Source organism: Numenius arquata, chromosome 1 (genome assembly GCF_964106895.1).
Source record: "Numenius arquata chromosome 1, bNumArq3.hap1.1, whole genome shotgun sequence".
NCBI lineage: Eukaryota > Metazoa > Chordata > Aves > Charadriiformes > Scolopacidae > Numenius > Numenius arquata.
The window spans coordinates 118,276,069-118,303,422 of NC_133576.1; the positions used below are offsets into that span (position 1 = coordinate 118,276,069).

Genomic DNA, 27,354 nt, shown 5'->3' on the forward strand with positions numbered 1-27,354 from the left:
ACCTCTAAATCACCTCAGTTGAGAGCAGAAAACGTGGCAGCATGGAGCAAAACCAAGAAGCATCTTCCTCCCCGGCCAGGGCAGGGCTGCATTGTCCTCCCCCAGGCAGGCTGACCCTGGGGGCCCAGCTGAGCTCCAGGCGGTGGGAGCGGGTTCCACTGGGTTCACTGGTATGGTGTTCAAGGACGCCGGACACGGGTACGGTGTCAGGGGAGGCCGGAGTCACCGCTGATAAGGAACATCCTCCTTGCGCAACCGGCCAAAACAAACTCCCCGGCTTGGTAAACACTGGGCGACAGACACGCCTGGCACGCTGCTGCCCGGGGCTGAAAAATAACAAAACTGCTGATTTATCACCCATTTCTAGCAGCCCCACCACGCGTGCACCGGCATGGCTGCCAACACCGCGGGGGGGGGGGAGGTACGGAGGGGACAGACACACACGCTCCTCCTCCCTTCGGGTGAGGGCTGCCCCCAGGCCGCGGAGGAGACCGTGTCACCTCGTCCAGCCGAGCCCCCCTCCCCTCCCAACCCCCGCGGGGACGCCGCCACCACGGCGGGGGCTCCCTCCTGTGCCCCCTCGGCCCGCCCAGGCCGCGGTCCCCCCCGCCGCAGCGCCCCGCCCGCTGCGGGACAGCGGGGCTGAGATGGCGGCCGGCGGGGGACACTGTTCTCCTCGTCCCGCCTCCCGGTGTCACGCACCGGCGGCGCGGCGTGACCTCCGCCGGCGCGAGGAGAGGAGAGCGGGCGGCGGGAGGGGGCAGGGCCGTGGCCGGCGGGTTGAGGAACGCGGCGGGGGGGTGCCGGGTGATGGCTTCTCCCGGGCAGGTCGCGGCTGTCAAGCGGCCGGGGCGGAGCGTGTGGAGTTGTTTTCCCTTCGCCTGGTGAGCCATCGCGCCCGTCTTTTCTGGCCCGCAGGGCTGAGCGCCCGCGGAGGAAGAGGGAGAAGAGATGAGGAAGGTTCTGTGCGTGGAGCCCGTCATTTTCGTCTACATGTTCGCCTGCTCCTTGACGAGCCCGCTGGTGCAGCAGTTCGTCTACCGGCGGCTGTGGGAGGAGGAGTACAACTCCACCTTCCTCAGCGGGGACGGCAATGCCACTCGCTGCGAGCAGAATAAAAGTAGCCCGGCTTACATCAAGCAGAAGGTAAGAGGGGGAAGGGAAAAAAAAAAAGTGACAATTGTAAATAAACTGGGGGCCGGGAGGTGCTGTCGCAGCGTAACCTCTTTTTATATAACCTTACTTAACCTTTTATTTATAGACGAGCGGTAGTTTTGTAACCTGCCGTCAGTTCCCTGCCTCGTTGCCCCTCTGGTGGTGCGCTGCGGGGAGCTATAGTGCTTCCCAGACAAAGAGTCCTCTCCAGGAAGATGCTGAGATAAATTCGTATTTTAGCGGGAGTTGAAAATCGTCTTAGAGGATCGGGCCCAAATCGGCATTGGCCTGACATTACAGCGGGTACCGGGGAAGGCTCCTCCTTCCAGCAGGAGCTGCGCATCTCTCTGTGGGCCATCAGTTCCCCCTCAGGCTGCTGGTGCTCTGTGTGAGCATGCAGAGTTTAGCAAATGTAATTTTCGGGATCAAGATCTAGTTTAGAATACATTTATTTCAGAGGAATTACAAGGATGAAGAATGGGGACGGTTAAAATAAACTTTTTTTTAATTTTAAAATGCAAAAAAATGTTTAACTGATCTGTGCACAAACATAGTTGATGATTTACCATTCACAGCAGTGCTTGTCTGCCTTGTTGAAATACAAAGACATCAAGATGACAGCATCCCATGGTCAATTACTTTTTTAGCACTCTTTCATAGTTCAGGGTGCTGAATGCCTACTTGTTGTTTGGAATCTCTTCCATTGCACTTCCAGTGCAGTCTTAACGCTACACGTAAGCGGAGCTAACTATGGGACGCCAGCAGAGGAGATGATCATACTCCCATTTTCCTTTCCCTCTTATTCCCCTTGCTCCCCCCCATGTGTTTTATCTCCCAGTTCCGCAGTTACAGGTTACGGTTTGGATTTGATCAGGGCACTGATTCAAGAGACAGCTCAACTCTTTTTCTTGAGTTTTTTGGGGTTTGAGCGTTGTTTTCTGAAGCAGTGCACTGCTCTGACCCGCTCTGGCTGCATGGTTGCTGCATTTAAGAAAGGAACACATTTGCAGAAGAGGTACAGCAGAGCCAACCTTGGCCGCAGCAACTGGCAGCTGGGCTGGATGAAGAGGAACATGAAACCACTGTAGAGTCAGAAAAGCAGATAGCTCGGACAGAAGCTCAAACTCAGAAGAATTACACAGAAGATGTAGTTATGGAAACAGTCAGCTGGCATTCCCCTATGCTGCTGAAAGGGCGGCACCTGAACATTTTTGCTCACATCCCAGATTTGAATCTCTGATGTGCTGCATGTGTACAAGACTGAACAGCTGAGCTCATCTGAGCTTGAGTACTGTGTCCAGTTTTGGGCCCCTCACCACAAAAAAGACATTGAGGTGCTGGAGCGGGTCCAGAGAAGGGCAATGGAGCTGGTGAGGGGTCTGGAGAGTAAGTCTTACGAGGAGAGGCTGAGGGAGCTGGGGTTGTTCAGCCTGGAGAAAAGGAGGTTGAGGGGGGACCTTATCGCTCTCTACAACTACCTGAAAGGAGGGTGTAGAGAGGTGGGGGTTGGTCTCTTCTCCCAAGTCACAGGCGATAGGACAAGAGGAAGTGGCCCCAAGTTGCACCAGGGGAGGTTCAGATTGGATATTAGGAAAAATTTTTACACTGAAATGGCTATTAAGCATTGGAATGGGCTGCCCAGGGAAGTGGTTGAGGCACCTTTCCTGGAGGTATTTAAAAAATGGGTTGACATAGTGCTCAGTGACATGGTTTAGTGATGGTTTTTTATCAGTTAGGTTGATGGTTGGACTAGATGATCTTAAAGGTCCCTTCCAACCTAGACAATTCTATGATTCTATGATCTACTTCATCTGTCATATATAAAATACGTTTTTTTTTATGGCTCATGCTTCAATTGAAGATGATCAAATAAATAATTCAGGATTTTTAGCATGGAGTAGGTTCTCCCTCATTTGACAGAAGCCGATCTTAGTAGAAAGAATGTGAAAGTAAAAAGTTCGATAGAATTGTAGTCCAGCCTGCTTTCTGGGCTGACCTGTCAGCCAAGGAAGGTAGTGTATGCCACCCATTTGAATTAATTTGGAGATAATAAACAATTATTGTCTGAGAAGCGCTCGTATGTTACTCCCCCAAAGTGTTTTCTTTAGTATTAGCTCCACTTTGGTGCTGTGTGTGGGCATTTTGTCATACAGTGTCATGTGTCAGTGGAAGGAGCAACTATAAGAAAACCATATGTGGTGCATACAGTTCTAATTGCAGAGCCCATCGAGAAACATACATTTCACAAACATTTCTACACTTTGCATTTGCTAGAAACCCCACAAATTCAACCTGATTTTCAAATTGCAATCACCTGTGCTCAGGGTATAGGACTTCATATTTCTTTTTGCGAAACACTGGAAGCGGAGTGCTTCATTTCAGCTGAAGTTTAGATAGTGTCTCTTGATGTGGTGGTGAATTCACACATTACAGGTTTTTTGGCGTAAAGGATACAAAGCATAATTAACTGGATATTTGAGAACGTGAATCCTTTGAGACAGTAGTTGAATAATGGCCAACAGAACTTCTTTGTTTCCCTTTCTGCCGAATTTCCATTCCCTCCATTCCAGTGAGTGCCAGCAGGGCACAAGCTTTTGAACAATCATGCTCTTGTGTGAGTGTCTTGCCTGCATTTTGATACCGCACTTGTTTCCACAGTATGAGGATATAAAATGCTCAAAACACCCATTTATTTCAGTGGAACTGGGTCTCTGTGCTGAGTAATAGTCCTGTGTATGGGGAAGAGAGTAGATCCAGTAATGCAGTTCCAAGCCCTTTGCTGAGGATGTGTGAAGTAGGTGTTCTGGATTTTCCAAGACCGTCCTAACTGACTTATGTTTACAGATGCTGTAAATTTTGCTGTCAGGAGTGTTTCTAGCAGGCCCCATTTGGCATTAACTTTTAGAACACCTCCCTTAGTAGTTAATTTAGTATAAGTCCTTCCATTCTGAGAATGGAGGAGTTTTTTACTAATTTCACTTATTTCAAAGCAAAATGTAAAAGGAAATTGAAGACAAGAAACATTTGGAGCCTGGAAAAAAATAGACTATAGTTCAAAATGGATAGTCTTTGCAACATTTAGATTAATCATTTCTTACTATTTGAAGGAAATCAATCATTTTATAATAACATGAGTTCAAAGGTAACTTTAATACAAGCTGAAGCATTCTGATCACTGCCTTGGATACTCTTCTTTTTTTAGCGCAGAAAGAGCTATCATTAAACGTTATTTGTCTTCCAGTTTATTTATTAATCAATCCATGCATTTTCCTTTGCTACACAGTAATATTTTTTAATTTTATGAGCCTATCAGTTTATCACATCCTGTACATTGCTCAGCCTCAGGCACTACGCTTCTTTATTAATTTAATCCTTACAGAAATTAATTGCTTCTTAATTTTGATTCTTTTAATATTGAAATCTGAGATTTTAAGAACTATTTCTGTCCTCCATGAGCATTTTTTCAGAGTAAAGTGAACTTGCAGATTAAAAAACTGTACCTTTCTCTTCAAATGTATGTAGTTCCATTGATTTTAAGAGCATTTCCATTGACTTTACAAAAACATGAAGTGGGCAGCTGAGTGCTTTACACTCTAAATGGAGTTTCTCTGTACTTTTGTCTTTTAGTCTTCTCATCAGTAGACAAGAAGTCATTTATGTCAGCAAGGCTGTGGTCATTTGCAGTAGGTGGATGCGTAGCCACATTCTTTGCGTTGCACACCTACATCCACAGCAATGAAACCCAAGTCTTTGTTGTTCTGTTCCTCCCATTTAACACTTCGTTATGGTTTGGCAATAGTATTTGCATTGTATGGTTAATGTGGGTTGAGATGATATATAAGAACATGTAATTTTATTTCTAATGTATTAGCATTTCTTAGACCCTCATCTCTGAAACAGATGATCCTAGTAAAGAAGCAATGTATGCAACTACATAGAGTTCTCTTTGTCAGCAGGGGAGGAGTTAAAGATACGAATATCATTTTCCATCTTGATTTGTTCAGTCTTCATGGTTTTGACCCTTCCAGGGTGACTACAGTGCTGGCCAGTAGACAGGACATCATGAATCCTAAGGTAGTGAGACACCATAACGGAAGAGAGTAAAAGACTCCAGAGTTCTGGGGATCTTCAGGGTTTTCCTTGAGGCCTCAGGATCAACTGAATTTTCCTCTTGCAATAACACTTGGTGTCTTGTAAACAAAGAGATTGAACTGGAATCTTGTGATCTTTGTAAATACAAATAGGAATTTATAAAGCATTCAGCAGCTTTTAAAATTGCCCAAAGTACATTCCTGGAAATTCTTGATTTTTTTCATCTTTTGGATGCTATTCAGTGGGGATTGTGTTAGCTATGGAGGAAACACCTGAAACATGGAATATAGATGGCTTGAATACAGGCTGAGAATGCCTTGGGAAGATTTACGTGGCTGTACCTGCTACTGATTGAAGAGCACAACCCCTGCCCAAGTCAGTGTGATACCGCAGAAAGCCTGAAGGCAACTTTCAGAGAGACTTTACTCTCTGCATCTGAAAGTTGATCTTATAGAGTGTAAAGGGTTTGTGCGAATGAAGTTACTTCCTTTTCCCCTGCTGCTCGCTGTCTGATCAGGTGGTTGGTTCTGAAAGGGCTGCTGTGGCTGCTGTCTCTCTCGCCTGCATCGATATATTAAAAGCAAGATCTGAATTAGCTTGCTGAGCATCATTTAGCAGCTGGCTTCATAACAAGATACTCTTTTTTAATTGACTTTTCTTTAGTTCTTTTTTTTTTCTACAGCTATTCATGTTCTGTTAACTGGTTGCTTTACAGCTACATTTGGTTTTTATACTTCCGTTAAAAAGAACTCAGAAATTTTTCCCGTAGTGGGTGTTTACAGTTTATTGTTACAGTATTAGCTGCCATTCCTTATGTGACTACCTGCTGTAGCATATCTATAGAGACATCACTCATTTGGACAATTTCTGAACCCAGAGCTTTCCAGTGTTTTAAAAATTAGTTAATTCGTATATCAGTGAGTTGGTATAATTTTTAATGCCATGTTTCACATTTTTATTATTATTGTTATTGTTGTTATTATTAACATTGTACATGGGGATGTCAGAGCAAATTCTGATCTGTTTGCTTGCACAATGTGCAAGTCAGTGGATCATTTCTTGTAACCCTCTCAGTAGGATTATTTGGGAGGAAAAATGATCTCCTGTGAGTAGGGAGCACGGGGTGTGTTCCTCAGTCAAAGTCTGTTTTACTACTGATTTCTGAGGGATTAAATAACTCCAGTGTCCTTTTTGCCATGCCCTGTACTGACGGAGATACTTACAGTATAAGCACAGCTCTTGTAAATGCATGCTCAAAAGAATTGATTTCTTGTCTCCATTGAAACTTCTCTGTCGAGTACTGGTAAGACTGTATCTTAAGAAATATATTCCTGGTTAAAATGTAACAAGGGATGTTTGAGGAATATTGAAGGTAAAATTACAAATGTGGGAAACTTTGAATATGCAATTCCTTTGTCTTAGCGATTGCTGTAATATAATGCATTCTTATAAACACACAGTAATATGTACTCCATTTTATTATAGCATAATGTATTATAGTGTCATATAATCTGTTCAGGTACCAAGAAGGTTAGGAAGAAGAGGGAGAAAAGGAGGGGAAAGGGAGAAAAACCTCATGGGTTGAGATAAAGACAGTTTAGTAGAACAGTAACAGAAAAGGAAAACAGCAATAACAAGAATAATGACACGAGTCACTCTCACTAGCAATCATGAGTACCTGCTCCCCAACTAACCCCATTTATATACCGAGCATGATGTCTATGGCAGGGAATATTCCATTGGCCATTCCATCATTCTGTCTGTGCTCCTTCTCAGCTTCTATGGGAAGCTGAAAAGAGTCCCTGGAAAAATATAAGCATCACCTGGCAACAACTAAACCAATATACATTATTGGCATTCCTTTCATACCAAATCTGAAACACAGCAATCACTAGAAAGAAAATTAACTCTGTCCCAGCTGAAACCAGGACAAATCTTATAAAACATTATTGTATATATTAGGTTTTATAACAATGTAATTTATAATCTAGAAACATGTACTGTACTATATGTTGTATTGCATGCTGATCATTATGTAAGTGCAATATTATTATAGATTTAATTTTTTTACAATGTATTATAGTATTTACAATTATTTTTGTTTTCTCTTTACAGGAAGTTCAAGAAAAAGCCTCTGTTTTTAACATGCAGTTGGACTTAACTGGGGCAGTTCCCAGCCTTATAGTTGCTTTTGTCATTGTAGCTAATGGAGATCGCCAGGGACGAAAAAGGTCTTTAGTTTTACCATCAGTGGGAGCTTTGATTGCTGATATTTGCCTCACTGTAATATCGTATTTTGACTTGTCACTCTCTATCCTATTTGCGGTTGTATTTATTAGTGGACTGTTTGGGAGCATGGCAACTTTCCTTGGAGGAGGCTTTGCTTTTATAGCAGATGTGTGTCATGATGAGAAGCAGAAGACAACACGAATAGCTGTGGTGGATTTGATTTTTGGAGTTGTATCTGGGTTGGCAGGACTGTCGTCTGGCTACTTTCTAAGAGGAATAGGCTTTACATGGACATTTGTGACAGCATCTCTGCTTCATGTTGTTAATATTATCTATATTATATTTTTTCTGGAAGATACAGTAGGCATATCTGAATTCCAGCACCAGGCACCAGCATCTTGTAAAGAACTTCTGAGAGAGACATTTTCTGGGGTGTACATGCTTTTTAAAACTGCCCCTTATAAAAAGAGAATTTTAATCATTGTATTACTTTTTACATTTATGACTTACTTGTTTACTGTGGTTGGTGGGAGTTCGCTTTTTACCCTGTATGAACTGGATGAGCCACTCTGCTGGAATGAAGTGTACATCGGGTATGGAGCAGCTGCCTTCACTTCTGTCTCTCTGACAAGTTTTTTAGGAGTTTACTTATTTTCTAAATGTCTCAAAGACATTTATATTGTCTTTATTGGGATATTTTCTTACATTGGAGGAATGGTCATGGCTGCCTTTGCCAAAACTACCCTGCTCATGTTTTTAGGTGAGTTCAGAATCAGTCATTCCGTAGTCAATAATATATATGAAAATACTGCTGTGTTACCTGTAGTGAGTGCAGCTGGTAGATATTTGACCTACTGTCTTAAAAGGGTCGTAGAGAGGTAAAGTATACAAGGTTGGGTAAGACTGATTTAGAATTTAATTAAAAGATAAAGTGCGTGGAGAGGCAATAGAATTATTTGCTTATGATAGGCAATAGAATCATTTGCTTATGATTTGATTTTAGTGCCATACAGATATACTGGATTTATTAATTTGTCTATGCTTGTATAGTTCATGTCTTGTTGCACTCCTAGATTGGCTTTTTTATTGCCTTTTGCTATTTGGGGAACTGAGCATTCAAAAGTATATGACTAATTAATTTGCAATGCATTTGTAAAATCCTGGCTCTTTATTACTTCAGTGTCTCATGACTGATTCTTTGCTTTACAGTAAGAGTGCCGTCTTTGCTCTGCTTTATGCCTATTCCTGTTCTCCGATCCATGCTGTCGAAGGTGGTTCTCGCTGGTGAACAGGGTGAGTAGAATTTGGTTTTAAACAATACAACAATATGGTATTATTATACCATAATGCACCAAGATTACCTTTAAACAAGCAGATATGTATCAGTATTGTAAGACTGCTTTTCTTTCAAGTTCCATATAATATGATCCTGTGTCATAATATTAATGGCTTTTGATTCTGAATTTAATATAAACAACATTGTGTTTAAAAACTACTACAAGTTTCAGCCTTCAAAGGAGATATTGCTCTAAAAATAAAGATCACGGGGAACTTGAAGCAGAGGAATGCTCAAGATTTGTACAGCTGTGATTTCACAAGTGCTTTTACATTCCCAAGATTTTGATATGCAGAGAAAGATACAGCTCAGTTAGTCAGTGTCACACAATAATTTAGAAAGGTAAGTAATAGGTGGTCAACCTTCAAAGCACGTGAAAACCATTAGACTTGGATCCTGAGCTATGTACCACATGGTGCCTGTGGCTACTTAAACATGTCCCAAAAGATACAACATACTTCTCAAAGTCCTTTCCTTATGGAACACAGAAAAAAGCATGTCAGGTCTCAAAATGTGGCTCTAGTATCTCATATTTTGCTTTTGGGGAGCATATACGTTCTAGAAGCATTCTCCTGAGTTGTTTGGGTTTATTTTTTAAAAGGCATATCTTTATACACTAAAACAAAGATCTCTTTGTACTGCACTATGCTAACATACACTCCTGGTTTTGCAGTTTCTTGGCGTTCTTCAGGGCTTTGGCTACTTGAGTAGCTTGATGCAGGAATCAGGTTGCCCCGTGTCATCCTTTTCTGCTTACCTGTTGTGATTTTTGTGCATGATCCTGTGACTATGAATGCCGCTTGCGAGAACGTGTTCAGCAAGACACTGATGGGGTAGACTGCCAGCCCAATGGGTAGCGCAGTGCAAAAAAATGTTGCTTCTTTCCTTTCAAAAATGAGAAGGAGATGGTTATGTGCTGAACGAGCAGTCTTTGGTGGATCAGAGCCTTTTCTGCATATAAGGGTGAAGATTAGAAAAGGAAGAAAAATGGAAGAGTGAGAATCGAGAGGAGAATTGCAAGGGGCAAAGGGCGGAGATGTGCAGAACATGGTTAGTGAGGATGGACAGTTTGAACTTCATGTGATAGGCAGATTTAAGAAAGTAGGTATGATAGAATGGTAGCACAGAAAAATAGTTTCCATGAGCAAAATGTTGTGGGTTTTTTTTCATTTAAAAAACAAGTCTTTTGTAGGAGTCCCCATGGAAGACACTTTCATAGCAAAGACGTATGGTACTCTGGTGCTTATTACTTGCATACTTGCTAAAATACAGTAGATAGATCTTTTAAAAAAAGTTTAAAAAATTAAGTACTTTGAAGGAGTTTTGGTTTTATTGTGTTTTGTTTGTAATACATCCATTTGTTTTTGGCAGGTGCTGTGTTTGCTTGTATTGCCTGTTTAGAAGTTGTGACCAGCACTATTGCACTTTCAGTTTTTAATATTCTCTATGCGGCTACTGTTGCGTGGTTCTCAGGCTTTAGCTTCCTCTTATCAGCTGGCCTTTGTCTAATTCCACTGGCTGTCCTGTGGTAAGTATGGCTCAGGAGGGTGCTTCTGACTGCTTTTACTGGTAATTTCTGTTTTGACATGAGATGCAGCAGAATGGTTTAGTGCAGTAGTTCTCAAACCAGTATTTTCTAGTGTGCTGGGCTTATTTTGTGTGTAGCCTTCCCTCCAGCTTCCCCCCATTTCAGGAACTGGTTATATCTAGCAAGCCTATAGAAAGTAGAGGAGGCTCCTTGGAGGGGGGCAGAGCTGAAATGAGGGGATACAGCAGTTTCTTCCCTGGGGGAAACAGATAGGAGAAAGGGAGCCCAGGCTATGAGGGGGGGTGCTTTCTCTCAGTGAGGCTTGTGACCAGTCTCTGAGCGCAGTGGAGTGGCTCCGCAGCTGCAGGTAGCTGCAGCTCCCTGGTTTTTCTCTCTTCAACACGTACTCCCCTACACCTTGCTGGAGCTTTTCCATCACCAGCCCTGTCTGGCCCTGATCCAGCTGCCTCCCCTCAGCTCCATGCTGTGAACTTGTCACCTCTTTCCCCTGAACTGAAATCTACCCTGAGTGTGCTACTAGTAGGATACACCATACCCTTGACTGCCTGTGTGTGCCTTCCCTTGGTTAGAGACCTTTATGTGGTCTTTCTTACAGGAAAGCCTTTCACGAAGAGCAAAAGTAACAGATCACTTGAAAGGCATGAGCTTAATTTTGCAGTCTTGAGCTTTTCTAGATGCTAATGAGGGTTATAAACATGACCAATCACCCAGTGACTTTAATGTCTGTCCTGCTCCTTGGTCATGGGTACCTTGTGACCCAGTGCCATTAAAATCTGTAAAACATCTGCACTAACTCCAAGCCCCATATGAATAAACCTCTAGACATATTTAAAAAATATGCCTCTATAGTATTTGCATCTAATCATATCTAGTGACCATCTCATAATATTGACAGTGAAAAGTCATTATACATGAGTTTCATAAAAGCAAAGTTCACTTTACATTATTTCCAATATAAGTCACATCTTTTTAGGATGCTAGAACATAGATGTAAATGACAGAAGGATCACTTTTCATTAGATAGATTTATATTCAGGGGGAATAAAGCTGTCTTTCTTAAGAGGGTGGTACTCTTGCTGGAGACTTCTATCTTTTTACCTAATGCTTAGACTTCACCTCAGTCACCTTTTATCTCTACATCGGCTGCATTTTAAGTTTTAAATAAGCAGTGATAATGCTATAGATTTACAACATTTCACATAATTTCATGTCTGTGCCTGCCTGACTACAGTGTTTTATGCAGTCTATTCAGAGAAGCTGCACTAAAAGAAACTTAAGACGAAGGTAGTGATGGGTCTGAGCTCTGGGGGAATTGAAGCAAAGGGGTCCCGTGTGTGTGTGGAGGATACGTTTTCAGTAAAGTAATAAAAAAAATTGAGAAATTCAGTTATATTAACAAAGGCCCGGTAAATTCTTGTTTTATTAAATATTAGTTTATTTCAGTGCTGTAGAGAGTTTCTGTTAAGAAAGCACTCTCTTCTGTGCAAAAGGTAAGAGATATTTGCTTTTAATTAGTCCATCCTGCAATCAGGACTGTAATCCATCATCACCAAAAATTTTTGGAAGTTATTTTTCTTTTCCTTCTGTCATTAGTGTCTCAGATATCCCACCCTTTGAATAACCTCTGTCTAAAACCTTTCTTTTGAGGGTGTCATGCAGTGTTACTATTCGAGAGCAGAAAGGGTAGATGTTCCAGTCTGTAATAAATAATGGTTTAGTACTTACCAAAGACAGCAGTACCGATATTGTCTAACGTGTAATGAAGGGCAAGTACCGTCATTGCTTTTGTTTACTAAGCGATGTCAACAGCTCTGTGCCACAGAAGATGGCTGTAACAGAGCTATCACTTGCGTGTGTTCCTGCTGAATCAGCATGTTATACTTAACTGTCATCTCAGCTAAAGCTATCTGTCCTGTCTGTCTTACAGCTGGCTTCTGTGCACAAGCTGGAACGGGGAGGAATTGGCTTTGCTCGTACCTGAAGAAGTATCCAGCATAGAGAGCGTGGAGAGTTGAACAAAGGGTTCATCTGCTTGGGTTTTCTCATCTGACGTGCGGTGGCAGAGACCATTATGTCATACAGAGACCGTAGAGATAACACAGCAGTTGCAGGCACAATCTCAAAGTGGCCCTGCAGCAACAAGCACTAAATTGGTAGCGCTCTTTATCCAGTCACTTTTTAGCACTTGAATAAAGCTAGCTCTTAGACTTAACTATGCAAATAGGCTGGCAATGTAGATTTTAATGCTGCTTTCAGCATGAAGGAAAAAATGAGGTAGGATGATACTCTTTTTCCACTTATCCTTTCTCAAGCTTGAGAACGTCAGCTGTGGATTGTGATACATCCTGTGTCATTCTAAGTGAGGGACAGAGATAACGCATATCAACTCAGAGGGTGCTGGCAATTCTGCTGAAGCCAGTGGAGCTCGTGCCAGCTGAGGATGCGGTCCACGGTGTACATCTTAAAAGGCTTGTCCTAATGGTGAAGCCCCCAAACCTGTCTAAAATTACTAAACTAAAAGGTACTTTTTTTCAGAAAGCAACCAGACTGGAGGCAGTACTTGCCCCTGCTGTACGCAGACTGACTGCTTTGCAGGGAGTCTTTGTGGAAGTTTAATGTATGATGTGTGGACCTTGCCTGTGACTTAGTTCTTAAAATGGATTTTCACAGGGAACTGTCATACTTAGAAAATCTCCAGCTCGCAGAGTGTGAAGTTAGGCCCATGCCTACATTTTGCGGAGGCCATATTGCACATTTATTTTTATAATTTTCCATATATTAGGGACTGCATACAGACACCTCTATTTTTTGTCCCATAGATATTTTTTGTTTTCTAGTTAAGTTGGCTGTACTTAACTTCAGCGTTTTTTCTACTGAAAGGCTGTAACAGCCTTTCTTTTCACTGGATCTTTGACTGTGTTTTTTAACAACCCTGAAATGAGGTGACCAAATCTGAATCATGCATCTAATCATCTTGCAATGAATGCAGCTTAATTTAAGAGCACTTGAACAGCATTTCTCATCTTCAAAGCACTTTACAAATGCTCTTAAGAACCTCCTTCCATAATAGATATTATCGTCCGTGTTGCAGTGAGAGAGAACTGAACAGCGAGGAAAAGAGACTTGTCCAGGGCCACAGTGCAAACGGGTGAGACTGCCAAACATAGAAATCATTTTCTGCATTGACTCTTCACCTTCTTGCTTGAGATCTTTCAGTAGAAATTGTCCAGAGTATTAGCTTCTGGAGTGCACAGCACAGCAGACATGTAAATATAACACCGTATCAAGGACCACTCCCCTGTGTTTTTTTTCTGAGATGGACAGCTAATACTGTTCTGATCCCTGCAGGTAGGTTGTATGTGATTCTCCTCCCCAAAACAGATTAGGTAGAGGAATCAAAATAACATAAAGTGGTTGACGTTCACAGAAGGAAAACTGTAGGAAATCAACTACAATATGGGCCCTGACTTCACATGTACACAGCATAGGATAAAAATGAAGACGGACATAGCATATGCTGTATAATCAACAATCTGCTTACAGCCATTGATATCCATTGCAGGAACAGAGTAGCCCTCAGAGCTTCTCAGCGGTACTCCACCAAAAAAATTAATACCACATCATGGTACTATTGCAGATCCTTTTTGTTTGAACGACAGCATTGTTTCCAAGCTATGTATCCTGATCACTTGAGAAGTTCTGAAGAGGGTTCAAATAAGGTAAAGGAGAGTTTACACTATGCAGGAGACCATCATTGGTGAAAACTGCAGTTTATCCAAGACCAGTGGAATGAATATTTACGCAGATAATAACTACAGCCAGCTCCTAGACTTCTGTCCTGAACTACCAAGGCTGATGTTGGCAAGTAAAATTCATTAGTTTTTCCTAGCTAGTTTAGATACTGGCCAGTAAATAAAACTGCTTAACTCTCCTCCCTTGAGGTGCCCAAGTCGCTGCCAACTTGGGCAAGCAAGCAGAGTTTTACAATAATCAATGGGTCCAAAACATAATGAGGACTTGTAGAGAGATTAACAAAACTGATGTAAAGGATTTCAGCACAAAGGTTACATTGTCTTTCTTGCCTTGTTATTATGCAGTTATGTAAGGCTTTATAAAATTAACTGTTTCACACAAAACTGCCTGGAAAGAAGTAAAGCAAATTCAGACATGGTGAGTACCTTCACTTCCTTTCCAGTGCACACCTCTGCTAGCACTCAGAAAGTAACAACACAGCAAGCCCATTCCGCAGTGACCTTGTGTCTGTCCAAATGGGAACGAACACATGCACTTGAGGAATGGCTTTGTTATGGATTGACTTTGCTGTATAAAGTACTTGATGTTTGCAAAATATTTCTGGTAGATGCAATGCTTAGAATTGGCTGTAAGTTCAGGTCAGAACACACGGAGGATACAAACTGTGGTTTCGAAGTGCCTAGCACAGTGCAAGCTGAGGAAATCAGGTACTAATGTGCTTCAGATTATTAAATCAAAATCTTCCAAGTGTATAATAGTTGCTCTGTTTGTATATAAATGCAAATTATTTTGACATAAATTAATAATGAAGTTTGTTTTTTAAAAACTCATGTTGTATTTGTAGTTCTTGCTTTGTTTTTTGACAAATGGCCAAGGGGATGACTGGTGGAGGAATGTTTATGTAAACAGAAGCAGCAGCACTATGGCATCATCTATTTTTTGCCATCAGAACAAATAGCAGTGCAGGAAGACTTGCTTTTTTGCCTTCCTCCTGCACTTGGGGAGAGGAAAGGGTGCTGCCCAGAACATCAGCACCAAGAAGAGGTGGGGAACTGCAGAGCAGGGACAGCACTGGTGTCTCCAAGAAGACATCTAGGGGGCTTGTGTTGCACCTGTGAGACCAGTGAATCTGCAAGCGCTTTCCTCCTCTTGCCCAGGCTGGGTCCCACAGGAGACCAAGGCTGGGTCTGTCCCAGCTCCGGTTGTCAGCATGCCTGGCTTGTCACTCCCTGGGGTTGCTACTTGCAGCTCCTGCTTTACAGAGCAAGAAATGCTTGTAGGAACAGGGAGAAGGAGCTGGGCCAGGAATCCCAGTCCCCAGCACAACACGCTGCAACAGTGAGCAACGTAACTCTTTCCTTTTCATCTCCAAAGCTCTTTGCCTCAGTCCTGTTGGACACCTGTTACATTATTAACAGCATAAAATCTTGCACAGGCCTCTTAACACACACCATTTGCTTTCCAGCCTGGCTAACCCCTAAAATTAGCTCCTTACAGACATAATGAACAATGCGACTTCCTTGCTCTGAATATGGCTTGATCTCACCCAAGACTGTAATAAAGTACACTAATCCTTGAACAAAACCACCTCAAAATCACATCCAGCCTCCTCATCCACGGTCTGCTCGTCACTGCACAGAGAAACTCTACTAAATTACTTGTCTTAATGTAGTTTTGCTCTGATACAACAGCATCTATCTTTCAACCAACATCTGGAAAGGCCAACTAGATACATACACTGAGGCAGGGAGCTATAAAGTACCAGTAACTGTGTACAACTATGGGGCAGCTCCCTGGTTTCTGCATAGTGCTGGTAGGAAGGCAGACCTGAAAATCCTCCTAAAAATCCATGCCTGTACCCTACTTTGTCCCAGACCTGGCAAGGTAATCCCTCAGCCTTTCTGGCCTGAGCCTAGAGCAATACAAAGCCTACTCAACCCCAATCTTACTTTATAACAACAGTTTACGTTTGCTTTATACAAAACTGCCAAAAAACTTGTCAATTATAAAACAGCTGCTAACTCTGATATTTAATGAAGTATATCAGCTCACAGAAAGACCAGGACAGCTATGGAAAACGGTGAGTAGGTCTACATTTGCATGTTCAATTTATTTGTCCTGTGTTTAACCTTACTAAGGCAAAAAATACAAATTAAATAGCTGGTATTTCATAGCTCCAATCTCTGCTACTCTCAAGTGAAAGATAATTTTAGAAGCTTCACTTCTTAAATGAAACCAGTTTAAATATCAAACCAAATAAAACAACCAGTAAAGTATCTCATACTCTGTCATCTCAATGTTTTTAATTTCCTGCAGTGTTTTGCAACAGATGCACATGAAAGCACTGTAAAATTTACAGGACAGAAGCTAGAGGCTTTCGCCCACATGGGTAGGGAATTTGTGGCAGATTTAAGCATACTGGAGATGTTTGGGATTGTGAAAAGAGGTTTATAGCAACATTTCTGCTAAAATTATCTACAACAGAACACGGAGTGCACTTAGCGGTTTAACCAAGTCATTAAAACCTGCTGAATAAAGACAGTTTCTGTCTTACAAACATTGTTTCAAGCTCCCCACATATGATAAAGAGATGACATCTTTTGAACTATACACCTTTTTTTTTTCCTCTTAGTATGCCACATCGTATTAGCCGCCTTGCAGGATTTACATGACACATGCACATGTATGAAATCAGAAAATAGTTGTTACAACCCTGAATTTAGTAACACACACGCACACTAAAGTACACAAAAAAACCTTACAGCGGCCTCCTTCTTTAAAAGGTATATTTAACTATAGATATCTCATTCTCCCTTAACTAAGATCTGATTCTGCTAAATGCACAAAAAATTATTTCAGTATTTGTCATCTAGTACCACTGTATCTTCATGTTCTCACTGCAGCAGCTTTATTACGTACTGTCATAATTAGGCACTGCATTCTTTCTTAATCTCTGAGTACTAAAATACCTAGATCTAGGAGTGCTCATTTGGATTATGTTTATGGATTTTAAAACACTACTTTAAACTCCAAATGGTACTTGCTTCTACTTTCAGAAACCAGGATATCATTTCAGGGACACAGATGAAAAAATCCAGACCTTTAACTCCCTCCTTACAGCAATACTTCCAATTATAAACAAAAGCTTAATGCCTCACCCACGAACAACTGTCAACAAGGGGGATAATATGTATGTAGCAGGAGTCCACTGGCAGTGCAGAAGTTAAAGATCTTTAAAAATATTGCAAGAAAAAAGAACAACACTGTTTGTGTTGTGGATAAGAGATTCTTGATTTACAATTAAATATATTTTGGAACACAACAGCATTTATAGCAAACTTTTATTCAATAGTTTAAAAAGTGTATGGAAGTTTTCATGAACAAAGAGTTACTCAAAGGAAAATACCTTCTTTTCCCCCTTAAAAAGTTCTTCTGCAAGAACATCCATTAAATGCATTTACCTACAGTAATCGGTTTTAAAATGCATGGGTATTTTTGGATTTTGTGTATACATATATAGTATTCCATAGTTAAGAAGCTATTATCCTGAGCAGTGTATAAAGAGACCTTATTTAAACTACCTAGTTACAGGACATTTATACAATTGACAACAAGCACGAACAATTTATAGACTTTAAACATTTAATGTGCCTTTTCATCAAGGAAGGCAAATGATAACTGTAGGACTGCTTAACGCTGTGAGTGTCAATTTAGTATCATGGATTTAGATCTGCACTATCAAGACACGCACAAAACATTTTTGTGGAGTACATTTTGTTACAATAAACCAAGCTTGTATTCCATCATCATGTGTGGTTCTCCCATAACCTCACTCTGTGAAGGATCTGGAAAAAAAAAAAAAAATTGACAGCATGAGGATTTACCCAGCTACAAAGACCAATAATAACTATGAACATGATTTTTTTTATCCCTCCCCCCATTCTTAATGCCTAGTGCAACAGTAACTCAACTGATTTTTGACAGTATTGCACAATGCAGGTCTGTAACTCTTAAGCCCCTATCCAAAGCAATGATCAAATAACAAATGCACTTACAGCGGAACAGTGTTTCCTAAGACACCACCCCCCCCCCCCGCCACACACACCCCCTGCAAGTAAAACCAACCTGTTCTACATAAGCACAGTCTCCTGTAGCCTGAATCTCAAGGCTGATTGAGTTTTGTGTTAAGAGAACTCAAGTCTGACTGAAGCTTTTTCCCCGTGCCCCACATCTTTCCAGTGCAATTTCTCTGCACAACAAGAGCTCACTCTACAGCCCTTCTGTTAGTTGGGACACCCTCATGGTTTCTCTTCCCCACCTAACTGCCCAGTTTCACAGAAATTCTATGCCTCTAAAGAACTCTGAGATTTCCTCCATTCTGTAAAGTATGGTTCACATCAGCTACTGTACTCAAAGCTTATCAAGCAATGTGCAGAGAGCACAAGAAATGCTAATACTGGCAGTATGAACTTCATTTCCATTAAAAAAAAAAATCAAGGCCAGAAATAAAGGTTGTGAGTGCACTTTAGAAGAAACACACCTTTATTTATGGGTGTTATCGGAGTGATTTACTTCCATAAATAAGGCATGCTGATGCCTTCGATTCCTTCAGAGACACCAAAATTATCTATTCCAGCCCCAGTTGATAAATAGAACCTTACCAAAAACACTTTTAACCCACTCACTCTTTAGCACTGTATAAATACATAATGGTGAGGGGTCTAGAGAACAAGTCATATGAGGAGAGGCTGAGGGAACTGGGCATGTTTAGTTTGGAGAAGAGGAGGCTGAGGGCAGACCTCATTGCCTTCTATAACTGCCTGAAAGGAGGTTGTAGAGAGGTGGGTGTTGGCCTCTTCTCCCAAGGGAATAATGAAAGGACCAGAGGAAATGGTCTAAAGTTGCGGCAGGGGAGGTTTAGATTAGATATTAGGAAGAATTACTTTACTGAGAGAGTAGTCAGGCGCTGGAACAGCCTGCCCAGGGAGGTGGTGGAGTCGCCATCCCTGGAGGTATTTAAGAAATGTGTAGACATGGCACTTCAGGGCATGCTCTAGTACCCGAGATTGTTGGGTTGTGTCTGTTTGTGGGTGGGTATGGTGTGTTTTGTGTTTGGTTGGTTTTTTGGTTTTGTTTTGATGTTTGGTTTTTTTGTGGTTGGACTCGCTGATCTCAAATGTCCCTTCCAACCATGAAGATTCTGTGATTCTGTGATAACAGCTTGTTGTGAACAATGGTAAATAATCAAACTCCTATAAATTTTGTTTGACATTGCTTTACCCCCTGAACCACAATAACCTAAAATTCCTTCCCTTGTTCCCTGTAAATCCACCTCAGAATATAATTGCAGGTTTACTTCATGCCTCTAGATTCCTTGCTTACCCCTCCATTATTTCTGGTTTCCTATCACCAGTCCCACCTCAAAATACCCTCTGCCTCCTTCCATGTCCTTAACCACCAGCTAGAAAGAAACTGGGTTTTTTTAAAACTATTTTTCCAGGTTTATTCTATTCCACACTTAGTAACTGTCAGTCACTAGCCCACGACACAACCACAAACTGTTGAGTTAATTTGAGGGAGTCTTCCTTCCCCCTGCCACATCTCTGGTTCATTATTTTGGTACCTCTCCTATAGCCTTTCTTTTTAATTATAGAACTTATAAAAGTTTTGTATCTTTGTAACTTCCACCTGTCAAAATCTGCACAAGTAGTTCAAAAGTTTCTGGGGAAACAGGCATACAACATAAATGCATAACCTTCTATTCCTTTAGAAACCCAGCCTACAAGAAAAATAGCGGCTTGGTCAGTACTTCAGATTCATTTACACACAACTAGCAGCTAAACCACATTCATTTTTCCTTCCCCCAGTGCTACTTTGCCTTTAGAAATTCAATTTTTAATTTGTATTTTGTGTGTTTAATTCTCTTATTCTGTAGAGGAAAAGAACTCCACAGTTCCCAAATTTCACCTTTAAATGTTTCCATAATATTCAAAACATAATGTATTTACCATTAAGGATATCCTCAAAACTGATGCATTCATCATTTCCCCTCAGAGTATCCAGTGCCATGTTTGAGCTGTGAAGAAATGGGAGACGCTGGACCTGTAAAAAGACAGCAAGAGTTCAAGTTTCTGCAAGTCTGAAATTGAGGAGTTTTATATTTGGATTTCTCAGTCAGAAGGGACTGATAAAAGCAACAGGCAAAGTCACTTCTTCCTTCAACAACGATGAAATAAGAGAACTATTGGCATACAGATAGCAAAACCTACCTAACACCACCACCTTCTATTGTTTATCTCTCTGTTTTGAAAAGAACAGCCTTTCACTAGATTTGTAGCTTTCACTGTAGTGTAGCTACTACAGCAAATAGCGAAGTTTAAAAAACTAGGAGTTTTTTTTCTGCTCTGTTACCACATAAAGCTGGGGAGGCTCACTGCAACAAATACGTCGACACCCTGAGGTCAGTATAGGGCGATTGACATATACTCCAGGGTCTGGAAACCACATTCTAAGTTCCCAGCATCTCTGACACAAGTCAGGAATTTAAGTGAAAGAGTGATATTGATTTTCACATCTAAGCATAATCCTCCTTGCAACTGATCAAAATCATAATTATTTCTCTGATCCCCACCAACTCTTCAGCTTCAAGTCCACTGCCAGCTATGTTCAACACTCTCTTCCATACCCTTCACCCACAGTATTAAAAAAAAAAAAAAAAAAAAAAGTTAACTGGTACACACTGCATTCAGATCTTAAATATTCTGAGAATGGCATATCTGTACTTAGAATTGCATTCACTATTAGTAGTGATACTTCAGCTATACCATGAACATATTTTACAACCATAAAATTATAATAATAACTATATCTTTACACACAAAATTTGTCAAATATTTCCATAATCGCTACTGGTAAACTGTCAGAAGTTCACATCCAGTAAATATTTTAGCAAGGTGAAATTAAACCACAAGACAACTTGGATATCTAACATGAAGCTAGGAGTGAAAAACCTTCTAATCGCCGTATTTCCCCCCCATACACCCAAGAATACCTGTGGAGACACACTAGCAGGATACCCTCACCTGATCCCAAGGGTCTTTTCCAACCTAGATGATTCTATGATTTTCTGCCATTTGCTAACATCAGTTAGGAAAAAGAAAATGTTGTTGTCACAAGACAGCACAGCCGAGATCCAGGTATGTTTTCATACATCCTGTTTGACTTCCACATCTTCAGGACCTGTAATTTCTGCCAAGTTTAGTGCAGCTCAGTGTGGTTCAGTAGCACCTGATTCACTGAAGTGTAAAATTGTCCCAATTCACTCAGAAAAACAACTCTTAATAGCTTGACAACCTTCAACAGGCCAAAAAAGTTTACTAGGACCAATGAGCTTTCCATGTTTCCTAAGGGACAAAGTCAGACTCCCTCCAGTTACTCCCCATCCTAGGAGAAAAAGAGACAAACTCAACTTCCCAATTAAGAGTTAAAACTTTTGCACTTAACTCCCTGTAGACCTCCCCTGCCTGATTGTACAAGAAGGGCTGCAGAATACAATAAGCACACAGTAAATTCTCTGCTTCAGGTTTCACGTTACGTCTGTTTCTACTCCTAAATCACTACCTGCCTCACATCCCTAAGTCTCTTTGCCCTAAAGATGCAGAGATTCCTTCCCATGAAGGCCATACATTCTACAGAGGAGGGTATTAACTTTAGGAATTAATACTCAATTCCTCCTGCTTTTCTCTAAAGGCTTACAGGAAGCTAATCCACAGAAAACCTAGAGCAGTTACCACTTCACCAAGTAACCAATACAGGAACAGCAGCTGAAAGGCTTCAGTGTATTGACTGTTCTAGAAACTATTAATTGCAATGTTTGTTTTCTTTTTAAAAAAAAAAGCAGCCCAGTGAAAGAATTCTTTTGGAAACATAAGGTATTTCAACAAAGATAGATGTCTCCCTGAAAACATGTTTTGAGATAAAATCTTTTTTCAAGTTGTTTAAGTTATACCAGTCAGATAAAACCACCTACCTGTTTCACTGCTCGGAATTCCATCTGCAGCTTTAAAGGTGCATGAAGTCCTTGAATATTTCTCAGTGTGTCAAAGTTTGTCTTATCTTGATTTAACTGGTACTGTAACAACATTGATTTTTATTTTAGAAAAAAAGTTACTTTCAAGTACAGCCATAGAAGAGATTTGTGATATCCTACTTAAATGAATATCGTTATTAAATTTATATGTAAAGATGCAATGATTCCATCATATGTCTCAAATGTACACAAAAGATAGTGATGCAGTAATATTTGTTTCATGAAACTGAAATCGATTTTTTCTGGATTTTATTACAAATCAATACTAGCAATTTTATTTTGTTATTTTTGACAATCAGGACGTAACACCACCAAGTGGTGTAGTGTTGCACTACTTTACTACAATATTGTCAACACGAATTGGAAGCAAAGTCTGGTTTAAAGTAAGAACACAAACTTGAAAACCACAATTGATGCTACTGTTAGTCATCAAAGACTCTACTTGAAAACACTTGAAATACTTCTTTTCTGATCAAGCAGGAAGACAGAGCACCACATACTCCTTATGACTCTGAAAAGCCAAAGAAAGCTCATGATTTTACCAACTGCTCTAAAATTGATCAAAAAGACAAAATCTATTTAGTAGAGGATGCTTTTAATGAAAAAGTGCTCGCTCACAACTACTGAGGTACACTAAAGTAACTTATGCCTGATGTTAAACTTAAACTTGAATAATCCAGTCTCAAATTTGGCTTTTACAGTAGTGAGTACATGCCTGTAATGTTGACACAATACAATATTGTAAAGTAAAACAAAAAATACAAATCTCTTATTTTAAAACCTGTACTCAATCACCGTGACAAAACCTACCAGCATGAGAATATCATCCCATTTATGAGAAGGGATCTCAAAAACCAACAGGAAATTACAAGTCAAAGGCATAACACGTATTTTCTCATAACAGCCTCTAGTGAATGCTCTTCAAAAGTTAGCAGAAAAGAAGCGTATTTATATGCTTCACCCCAGACTTGCAATTCTGGTCACGTTATTTTTCCAGTTCTTCAATTTTATAAAGGTAGGGGTCCTTATCTGGTAGCAGGAAGATTTGGTTTCTAGTAGTGCTACCTGAATAACCTACCGTTTATGGCAGTAAAGACAACCGCAACTATCTCAGGCTAAGGTAAGTCTTTTCCTATTCAAATTTACACAAAAATAATTCTTAGATAAATTGGCCACAAACTTACAGAAAAACTAACCAAACAATATGTGGAAAAAACAATTTGAAAGTTTCAAATACTTCTCAGGGGATCACATTGTCTGTTTTAATTATTTCTGTGCGTTTTTTTTTTTTTCTCTAGCATGTAATCTTTTAATAATGCAGGTTTTTTTAAAGCAAGAACAGAGCTAAAAACTAAGTTATAGCAGTCAGTTGTAAAAAAAAAAAAAGGCAATTGGCAAACAGCTCTGAAACATTTATAGTATTTAAAAATAAGCTTGTCAAGTTTGTGTCACATTAACACAATCCTTTTAACTCAAGACAACACTAGCTCAAGACAGCACTAGCACTAGTTAGGATTAGAATATATTAGGTATTACATTCAGACATTGTCACATGGATCAGTTTAGCAATTTGGAACATTCTATCCAAATACTGCCTTTGCTTCAGGAAATTTTATCACATCAAATCTTCTGTGCTGACAAAACAGGCACTAGAGACAAGATTCAGTTCAACCAGCTATTTAGCCAAGGCTGTCAGTCTAGTCTCCCTTTGCCTTCAATCTTTGCCTTCACAGAGACTCTTTAGTGGTCCACTAGTCATGTCTAAGCCAGACAAGATTGCATACACTTACAGGAAGCCGAATGTGTAAAACTTCTAGACAGGATCAAGTAATTTAATGAAAAATATTTATGTGTTCCTAACTGAAAAATCTGAACATGAAGACATATGGCAAACTTACAGACAAAATGGCAGGATCAGCCTTCCTGAATGGACAGGTGCGCTCCCCATCTAACTATAGAGGCTGCATACACAACTAACTTAATAACTTTTAGACTACTAGACCTTACTAAGTAAGGTCTACATGGAAGCCCACTTACATACTTAAGTGGACAGTCACAAGTAGAGGTTAACATTAAATAAATTTGCCAACAGTGTTATTTGTATAAATAAAATGTTACTATTGTTGAATACCTTTACCTGTTAAAGGCAAGACCCTACTCATTACTTGTTACCACACAAAGCAGTCCAGGTAACCACACTGTTAATTTAAACTTCGTAATTAGTTAAGAGTGAAGATGGCCACGTTTGACGTTACACTTACATTTTTTTCTGACAACTCCAGTGGGTGGCTGGGCAACAATTCATTTTTCACACTTGTAAAACTAGAAATACAAGTAAAAAAAAAAATTGAACTTCAAATTAACCAGGATACTGTTTCTTAAGTTGCATTCCAAAACTAATCTCAGATACAAATATCAGCACAGAGACACACAATTAGCACAGTTTGAACTACCAAAAAACCGCCAAACTTAATAGCAAAGCTGTAAATAAGACCTCTAACTACAACACCACCAGAAGAAAAAGAATTTACATTTCAGGCAACCTTTTTTATGTTTGACAAAACAGAATGACAGTTTTTCTTCCTTGACCCTCTTCAGAAACAGAGAAGAATATTAATAAATGAAAACATCACAGATTTAATTATGTCCAAGCTACACAGTACCTGATTTTAGAAGTCTCCAAGCTTTTGCAACAGAGTATTGAACATACCTTCCCCACACACACAGTTGTTACCCACATTTTAAACTCCACAAACTTATTTTAGATTCATTATCCAAGACATGTACGTAGTTTTGCACACATGTAAAATGATAAAACCCAAATCCACCATGTTTACTATATTAACTTTACTTTTTGTACTAATGCTGAAATTAACCACTTCCCACAGTGCTATAGCACTCATATACATGTATATTAGAACTAGCATGTATTTCATAAATATTAATACTTTGTCATCTCTTTTCTAAAGAGTAGTATCACACATGTAAAAGTCAACATTAATGTTCTTCTTGAAGTGATGTTTCACACAAACTTTACTCTTGAAAGACAATCTGATTAAATACATGCACCTTTGGCTATAGCTTTTATGATACACCTTCCAAGAACCTTCTTTAAAAATCCAACACTTAACACATACTTTCTTCCTGTATCTGAAGTTCAACATTGGTTAGAGGAAAATTCAACAAGAAAAAGTAAAGCATACCCTCTACGCAGAAGGTCATGACCTTCAAATAGTCCTGAAGCTGAAAAGTCAGTAATTGGGATACTATCCTTCAACAAAGAAGAAACACCTCTGGAATTCTGGAACAAAAAAAGCAAGGATTACTTTAACAGAACTAGACCCCTTTCATATGGGCCATTAGATCAGGCAAATGAAACAAAGACTTCTTAAACTACTCATGTGCAAGACCTAGACTTTACAATCACTTTAAAAAAAACAAAATAACAAAAAAAAAAAAAAAAAAAAACCACAAACCCCCCCCCCCCCAAACCCACACTACATTATAAAGTCTGATAACAGTTAAAGATACTGATAACACATTTTTTGGATCTGTCTGAAACCATTAAACTATTACCCCTTGTTCACTCCCACCCTGGGCTGCAGGCACAGAAAGGAAGAAGGTAGGTCATGCTCAGCTGACAGGACAGAAAGGAACATGTCTGAGCATTCCTTCATTTATTTCAATACAGACACAATCAAGTAAGTTCAAATTGGTTTTATCCATGGTTTAAGGCTGCCATAAAGAGGACATAAAGAGGACAAGGTGTATTCAAGTGGTCTAGTATGCCAGTTAACTGAAAGAGCAAAGAAAAAAAAACAGTAATTTGTAGCAGAACACCAGAAAAATATTAAGTAAAGCCATCTTAACCCAGACCGCTAATTTCATGCTAACCTGCCTGATTTTATTGTAGTGATTTTAGGACTGTTCATACAAATTGCTCCACCAATAGGCCAATGTATAATAAACTCTGGAAGATGACAGCAATAACCTCTGGAAGGCGAGAGTGATGAGCTGTTCAGTGCAGGAGCTTCCTCCAGCAGCACTGTCCAATGCAACAGAAAATCCTTGCTTACAGTTAAAGTTTTTTTTGTACTACCATGTTAACTGGAAATAACTTAACAGCTATTAAAAAACCCTGAAGTACCTGTTATCACATGCACATAATGCTCTGACCAACTAGCGTACTCAACACTTAGGGGACCTTTCTGATATTGCTCTAAGTGAACACGTTAAAGAGACACACTACCTGGAAGATGTGACAAGAGGGAAGATCAATGTGGAAGTCAAATGCAAGGAGAAAACCACGAAACACTCCCCAAAAGTAACGCCCTCAAGTCACGCCGGTGCCTGGTCCGTCTCAGGCAGTCACACACACCACTGCCACCCACCACAGAAGACGGAGGCCGGCCCTGCCTCCGCGGGAGGCCGGGGACGACCGGGTCTCTCGGCCTCCCCATCCCTCCGGCTCCAAGAAGGGCTTTAACCGCAGCCGCGCACCCTCCGCGCCTCTCCGGCCCCAAGCGCCCATGAGGATGCCCAGCAGAGATCGGCCGGCGCAGGAGGTAGGGGGGGAACGAGGGACGCCTCTCCCCGGTGAGGGCCCCCGACCCAGCAGCACCAGCGCCCGCCATGGTCGCGTCGGACCCCCGTGACTCAGCACAGCCCCACCGCCCCTAACCCAAGGGCTTCCGCCCGCGGGGACCCCAACGGCCAAGTGGGGGAGAGGGGCAGACAGGCGCGCACACACGCCACACCGGACTGGTCCGGTCCCGCTCGCTCCAGAGGCGCCGCCAGCCCCCCACTCACCATCTTGCCCGCACACGAGCAGCCACTTCCGCCTCCTCCTCCTACTCACTTCCGCTGCGTCCCCGGCGCGCTACGTCAGACGCAAGGAGGGAACGTAGGGAGGGGCAGAGCCTCGCGTGGGGGCGAGGCGAGGCGGGGAGGGGCTCGGATGATGGCGGTGCCCCCGGCCGGTGGTTGGGGCGAGAGCTTCCTCCGGCTCTGTACCTAACTCGGCCGTGGCTTACCTGCTTTCAGGGCTGTTGCTCGCAGACTTGTCGCACTGTGCCCACAAAACTCAGCTGTTTTGGTACCACCCTGGCCCCAGGAAGGAGCTGGAGTTGGCCAAGTGGCTTCCCACAGTAG

At 41.0% G+C, this 27,354-nt stretch overlaps 2 protein-coding genes across 2 annotated transcripts; one reads left to right on the plus strand and one right to left on the minus strand.

Moving 5' to 3' along the window:
- Positions 1 to 628: 628 nt before the first annotated feature.
- Positions 629 to 14,943, plus strand: SLC46A3 (solute carrier family 46 member 3). The gene is made up of 5 exons (XM_074154869.1): positions 629 to 1,146; positions 7,363 to 8,236; positions 8,686 to 8,769; positions 10,184 to 10,340; positions 12,289 to 14,943. The coding sequence occupies exons 1-5, from the start codon at positions 952 to 954 to the stop codon at positions 12,374 to 12,376; spliced, it is 1,398 nt and encodes a 465-aa protein (XP_074010970.1). The 5' UTR covers positions 629 to 951; the 3' UTR covers positions 12,377 to 14,943.
- Positions 14,944 to 16,130: 1,187 nt separating this feature from the next.
- Positions 16,131 to 27,076, minus strand: POMP (proteasome maturation protein). The gene is made up of 6 exons (XM_074168250.1): positions 27,013 to 27,076; positions 25,407 to 25,504; positions 24,465 to 24,525; positions 22,144 to 22,245; positions 20,123 to 20,216; positions 16,131 to 17,959 (listed from the first exon to the last, which is right to left on the minus strand). Exons 1-6 carry the CDS (start codon positions 27,013 to 27,015, stop codon positions 17,892 to 17,894), a joined length of 426 nt encoding a protein of 141 aa, XP_074024351.1. The 5' UTR covers positions 27,016 to 27,076; the 3' UTR covers positions 16,131 to 17,891.
- Positions 27,077 to 27,354: the final 278 nt, after the last annotated feature.